At 38.6% G+C, this 7,239-nt stretch overlaps 1 protein-coding gene across 1 annotated transcript; it reads left to right on the top strand.

Annotated features, from left to right (window-relative positions):
• The first annotated feature begins 2,489 nt into the window (after positions 1-2,489).
• LOC121968665 (CASP-like protein 4A3) lies at positions 2,490-7,239 on the top strand. Its single transcript, XM_042518971.1, has 3 exons — positions 2,490-2,954; positions 3,051-3,186; positions 6,728-7,239. Exons 1-3 carry the CDS (start codon positions 2,554-2,556, stop codon positions 6,932-6,934), a joined length of 744 nt encoding a protein of 247 aa, XP_042374905.1. The 5' UTR covers positions 2,490-2,553; the 3' UTR covers positions 6,935-7,239.

A 7,239-nucleotide genomic window follows, 5' to 3' on the forward strand; every position in this document is an offset into this window, starting at 1 on the left:
TGGTGAGCTGGGACAGAGGAATAGGGCAATGGCAACAATAGAGTAAAGATCGGTTAGAGCAAACCTAATTCGATCGTCGAAGCTGCGATGTGTAGAGAGGCGCTGCAGGAGGTTAGATCTAGGGTTCAAACCCCTCTTAACCGGAGATCCACCAATGCGGGGTCGGCGACTCTAGGAGAAGAGAAATCTCCGAATGGACTCCAGTGATCAGTGGAGAAGAGCCTTAGCCGGAGGTGGACGCTTGGTGCTAGCGCGATCGATTTCCTCATGGCTCCGGCGTCGGGGAAGAGTTAGGGCTCGCCGACGGCAACTATGGCGTTGATCGGAGCTAGGCACGACTCAATGAGGCTTCAGCCGACGTCGAGTAACTCTTGGCTGGTGGTTATGTATGCGGGGAGAAGAAGTATCGCGGCGTCGAAAGGCAGCGAGGATCAGCGTCGGGTTGGGAAGGAGGGGTAAGGGGAATCGACAGTGGTGACCTAGCCTCACGCGAAGGGGGCGGCGCCGCCAAGGCGATCGGCGCTCGGCGATCAAGGCTGCGCGGCGATCGATGATCAAGGCTGCGCGGCGCTCGGGCGAGTGGGTGAGGGCAGCGCGAAATTAGGGAAAGGGAAACTCGGGAAGGAAATGAAAAGGGCACGATATAATAAAACTGTTGTATATTATCATGTAAGCAACGCTAAAAGACTACAGTTTTTTAAAACCGTTATCTTTGACATATATTAGACAACAGTTTTTTAAAACCATTGTCTTTGACATATATTAGACAACAGTTTTTTAAAAACCGTTGTCATTTAAAAAAATTATGGTGAACAACAATAGTTTTCAATAAAACCGTTGTTAAATGGGAAAAAGACACAGTTTCTCGAAAAACTGTTGTCTATTAGGTGTGGTTAAATCTAAAATTTCTTGTAGTGTCATCACATTTCCTTTTAAAGACGTCTACGACCGCATCAAGACAGATCCCCACTGGCGCTTTATCCCGACAAAGGGAGGATCCAACTACATGACAAATTTACGGAAGATGTATGTGTAGGATCGAAAATAATTTAGATATTTCCATAATTGCATGATATTGTCCACTTTGGGCCTAAACACTCATGGTTTTGCTCTTGGGCTCTACCTAAAAGGTATCATGCCAATGAAGATATCTTTTCTCTTGTAAATCTATGATATTTCTCATGTGTTTTCAATGTGGGACTATGTTTGCAACCTTACAACCCCAATAATCCCCCCTCAAACAAAGGACCATAGGCTTCCCACGTTCGATCCTCGACCCACCAGGTCTTCCTGCCCCTCGGTCCACTCGACCTACTAGGACTTCCTTGCCTAGCCGTAGCTAGAACTTCCTGCCTGGTGTCTGGTCCTCTTGTTCCGAACATAGGAGCCCCCACTTTCTTTGTTCGAGGTCAACCCCACTTTCTTTGTTCGAGGTCAATATTGTACCCACATGTCTCAATCAGACCATAGCTCTTGTGCACAGTCATCACTTAAACCTTCTGGCAGTCAGAGATTTGATACCAATTGTAGGATCGAAAAAAATTTAGATATCTCCACAATTGCATGATATTGTTCACTTTGGGCCTAAGCTCTCATGGTTTTACTTTTGGGCTTTACCCAAAAGGCTTCATGCCAATGAAGATATATTTTCTCTTATAAACTCATGCTCTCATGGTTTACTCTTGGACTCTACCCAAAAGACTTCATGTCAATGAAGATATTTTTTTTCTCTTATAAACCTATAATCTTTCTCATATGCTTTCAATATAAGATTATGTTTATAATCTTACAATCCTAATAGTATGGTGCACGAAGGTGAAGACAATAGCAGTTGAGATTTAAAATTTAGAGAAAATAATAACATGGTACCATAAAAAGCAAAAAAGATAAATTAATTATTATTATTAATTTTAGACTGATTGTAGGTATATGTAAATTAAAATTCTCAATTAACTTCATAAAATATGATTATCTAATCTGTGTAGATTCATAATTCTTATAAAATTATTGAATATGTTAAGTGACTCATTTGACAATTTTTTTTATTAACCAAATATCCAATTTTATGATAAGATGAACGACCCGGTACCATACATCAGTCGAGTAAATCCGAAATCACAATGCTCATTTGGCCATCTTTGACTCTTGATTTCCTTTATAAAATTAGTATTGGTACTAAGCCCTACCAGACGCTGATGTGTAGATTGAATTGGTGTTCTCTGTCCCTAGTAACACAGCTGATCTGGGCTATTCCTACCTTTCTGAGAGAGTGAGTGTGACTTGGTGACAACATATAACATTCATCCTCGGAAGTTTTAAAATCTCTCCCACTCGATTATCATGTGGATTTGGTTATGTATTATAGTCATGAGATTAGATAATTATCATCTCTTAAGGAATAAAATACAAATAATTGAAACTACTTGAGTCGAATTGAAATTTATATGTATATTCCAGGGGCCAAACTGGTTATATTACATGGCGACATTAATCTCAATGCCCTCGCCTACTGAGTGAGGATCCGGAGTGCCCAAACCCCCAATTCCGATAACGATGGGCTCACCTTCCCGGTCACCGCCCCCGGAGGCGGAGAGAGACGCCACCCCTTCGTCTCCGGTCTCGAAATCAGACCTCCCGGGGCCAACGTTGAAGGAGCTGGCGATCGATGACCATCCATATCAGGACAATAGCCTCGCCGTCGCGCTGAGCATCGTCGGTACTGGCGACGGAGAGGCACCCAGATCCCGAGGACCTGAGATCCGCTGCTCTGTCCCTCCCAGGGAGAACGGTATCGGCGTGTTTCCGGAAATCTTGCGGCGGCGAGCTTTGATGAGGGCGGCATTCGGGCTTAGGGTTTCCGCTGCGTTGCTGTGTCTGGTGTCGTTTTCCATCATGGTCGCCGACAATACCCCGGGGTGGGCCGGTGACTCCTTTGCCCGCTACAGCGAGTACCGGTAGGGGCCGATGTATTAGTTTCCCCCCTCTCTCTGCTTTTTCTTAACTACAGAGCTCTCAGTTATTCCACTGGCCCCTTTTTGCTTGATGACTAGGTACTTGGTTTCCGTCAATGCCATGGCTTTTCTCTACTCGGCGTTTCAAGCATACGGGAAGATCCACCATCTGATCTTCAAGAAAATCATCATCCACCCTCCATTAAGTTTCTACTTTGATCTTGCGATGGATCAGGTGGGCTAAAACTTCCGCTCTTGCAATCGGTTGAATATGTTCTTTTTTTCTTCCGAGTAACACTGTGTCCGATTATAATTTGTAAGGCTCATTCCGACACATTAAATCTAATTATGGTCAAATCTTTCAATTTTTACATAGATGTGTATTCGCATTCAGTGAATTGGTTAGTACTCCGTCCCAATCCATCAAGAAGCAATACTTTGCATGCATATTTGCACTAGAATGATTTCTACATTTTTTTTGTGGATAAATTTTGGTTCATTGAGGGTGTAAACTTCAGAGAAATTATATTTCTTGGTTAATTTTGTTTCATTTATGAACTTTTCCAATGTTTTTAGGGTTCTACAACTGATTTTATCAAGCTTAGTTATCTTAAATTATTGGTGCAATTGTACCTTGAGTGGCCAAGCTCTACCAAGTGGTGTTTGGGTAATGGTTGGTGCAATCATACCTAAGTGGTAGAGGTTGATCAAGTAGTTTGATGTTTGGTCGAAAGGTTTAACTTGGGTTAATGTGGTTTGTCAAGTGGGTTAAGTTGAAAATGAAGATGACAAAGAGAGAAGTCTAGCTGGGATTGTGAAGTCTAAATATGTTAAGATTTTTTGGATATTTGACAGTTGATTAAGTACAAGTAGGTCAAGGGTGGTTGGAAAGTCCAAGTAGGTAAAGGGTGATCAATTACTTGGTGGATGGAAATCCAAGCAAGTCAGAGGTCATTGAAACTTATGAAAGATGGGTGTGCTTTCTCTCTCTTTCTAATTTCATGTGGCATCAGTTTGCAATTCAAGTACTTGAAACTTGTGAGAGATTGTTAGGTTGCTTGAACATATTTTATTTGGAATCATGAACAATAGAGTATATAAAAAATTATGACCAAGTCCTTGATTACATTGTAATCCAAGAAAAAACAATTCCAGCAATTAATTCTAAACTTTTTCTTAGTTGAAAGCAATGAGATGCTGCCAAAAATAAGTATTAGGAACTTAGGAAGTCAAAATATACAGAAATCACTAGAAATCTTTTAGCTTAATCAAGGCTTTAATATTGGTTTTTTAACAATGTCATCTGAGATTTTGGAATCTAGAGTATTGAAAGATGAAGTCAGGATTGAAATTTATTTACTTACTTGGAAAGCTTGTATTGAAGGTGGACAATCTCATCCCCCTCTTTTTTTTTCCATTTATAGATGTATTTTTTTAGTTGCCATAAACGACGATCCAGCATGTAACACAGAAGAGCCACTTTTCGGAATTTAATAATCTTGAAGGGAACTAAAAGGAGAAGAGGGGAAGGATTGGGAGGAAAATTGAGTTCATTTACTTGAGAAATGACTAACTGTAACATGGAAAGGAGGGAAACATATGTATATTGGAAAGAAAAGAAACCTATGGATAACATTGCTTTCCTCCTAAATTGAGTTTCCGATATAATAAATAAAATCCTTTCTATGGAGGATCACCATTTATTGCAAGCAATTAGTAAAAAGGTTATTCATTCAAAATAGGAAGTGATTTTATTTTCAAGTTTTATTATGTAAGGATTACTTTTGGTGAGATCTCTTTAGGAGAGTAGGTTTAAGAAAGTGTTGAAGTTGGTAATCATGCAATTTTTAGGATGTTAAGTAATTTTTGTACATTTAATTTAGAAGATAAATTAGATTTGGTAGGAATTTAATTAGATTGGTGGATTTCCTACTTTGCATTTGATTATTTTTCTATTTTTTTGTTTGAGATCTATAAAAAATAGGTGCAAGTTTTCAATGTTGATTGTCTTCAAGTCAATAAAATTCTTCTTTGTTCAAAATTCTCTCTATGATATCCATGGTGTTGCGTCAATTGATATTAAAGGCGAATTTGATTCAATCTTCATATGTTTTTTCCTCCCTTTGGAGAAACTCAGAAGCCCCATCTCTACAATAATCTCATACCTTGCCGTTATAGCCCACCCTTAGCTTCCACTGCACCATTAACACCCTATTACAGAATTCCACCTTGCTGTTTGTTGTTAACCATTGTTCTAGAAAGCAGTTCAAGAGCTTAGGCAGAATTGGAATGGGTCTGCTTTTCCTAGTGCTTAATACAATCCTTTTAAGATGGATGTTCCCCAAAGAAGTTCCAGCGGAGCGCCTAGGCTTTCCAAGCCGGTTCATTGAAAGAAAAATGATTTATTAACCAAGTGGTTCATTTGAATAAAATATTAAATCCTAACTATCCAACCCTACCACTTCCTTTATGGTTCGTTTGACAAAACTTTGCCCGATACTAGATAATTCATATTTTGACATTGTAGCATGGCACTAGTTATATACTTAATTGATTGTTATGACATATTATTATGTGTATTTTTCAATGTGTCACTATACATTTATGAATTTTAATGTTTACTTATAATTTGTTGACATTGTTATGAACTCTTGTGTTTTGTTGTTCTATTGCCTTTTCCTATCATTCTTTTTACCAAAATACTAGTGATTGATTATTAATATAGTTTGTTAGATGTATATGTTAAAAATGTTAAGATCGGTTTATTTTTTAATATTATTTTAATACTAATTGCCTAGACTCTTGTCTGGCTAATCATCCACCACTTCAAAGCCCCTTTTAAAACCCTAATAAATAGTCTCATTTTCATTAAAAAAAAAGGCAGCCCAGTACACGAAGCTTTTATCATGCAGGGTTCCATTGTACGTAATCTTACCCTGCTTTTTGCAAGAGGTTGTTTTCAGGATTCAAACCCGTGACCTTTTGGTCACAAAGCGACAACTTTACTTTTGCGCCAAGGCTCCCCTTCCAAATAGTCTCACTTTCATACATAGGATAAAATTAGAGTCCATAATCTTGGACCATATAATCAAACTGTTTGACCATAGCTTTACTGTTTCATAAAATTTGAATTTATTCCTTACTAATAAAATAAAAACTTGATGCTAATAGTAACAAAGTAAAGCTTAATGAATTCGACATTGATTTGCTGTCAAATAGATAACATAATAGTAATTGTTTACTTCTAATGAATCTTTACTATTTGTTAAGATATGCACACATTCTTGATGTGTTTAAACATCTTAACTCTATTATGGTTAATGTTCGTTTAATACATTGCACCTGATTCTGGACAACTTCACTTTATATGTCCTTGACAAAAAAAATGATATGTTCAATTAACAGGAGCAGATTTAACTGTGACACCTTCTCTTCAAATATCTCTTAGCAAACAGTATTAGATTATTTTCAATTGTTACGTTGTCATTGTGGTTTCTTGGTAATTTCATGGCAAATTCATGGGCATGCATTGACCTAACCATTTCTGAGGATAAGCCTGGAAGATAGGTGGCTGCAAAGACAAAGAGCAATTCAGATGTTGTTCCAGTCTTGGGTCGATCTCCATTTTCTTCCCAAGGGATACAAATCAAGGCTGAACTGCTTTAATTTGAATCTATTCCTTAGATTCTCTGTACTATTAATACACTCTCATTGAACGTTTTAGGCACCAATTTGCATGTGTTAATACAAATCAAATTAATGTTTTCTCGTTTCAGGTGCTTGCTTATCTTCTGTTATCAGCCTCTTCTATAGCAGCTTCTCGTAACGATGTATGGGTCTCAAGATTTGGTAGTGATGAATTTATCCAGTTGGCCGATGGTTCAATCACTATAGCCTTCCTAGCTTTTGTTCCACTCTCATTGAGTGCCCTCATCTCAGCCCACAATCTCTTCAGATGGCGATCCGGCGGTGCTACATTGTAGACGGAAACATTGGTGTCGAATTGTGTATAAAGCTAATGTACAGAGGAATAATGCTTGCTAAAACCCCTCTGGAATATGGGCTTGTCGGACGAACTTGGAAACGAAGCTGTCTGCTGAGAAGTCATCTGTGCTTGCTTTCTTCTAGGTGGGAGTGAACGTGCTTCATGTATTTCCTTTTCCATAATACATAGGCTTTGTGGGAGCATATGATCATCTGTAGGTTAAAACCCTGGGAGGGGCTTGTTGCTCCATTGCACCTTGCAAATTTCAATTTTGTTCATGAATGCATTATACCATGTTTCTTC

This window comes from Zingiber officinale, chromosome 1B (genome assembly GCF_018446385.1).
Source record: "Zingiber officinale cultivar Zhangliang chromosome 1B, Zo_v1.1, whole genome shotgun sequence".
Lineage (NCBI taxonomy): Eukaryota > Viridiplantae > Streptophyta > Magnoliopsida > Zingiberales > Zingiberaceae > Zingiber > Zingiber officinale.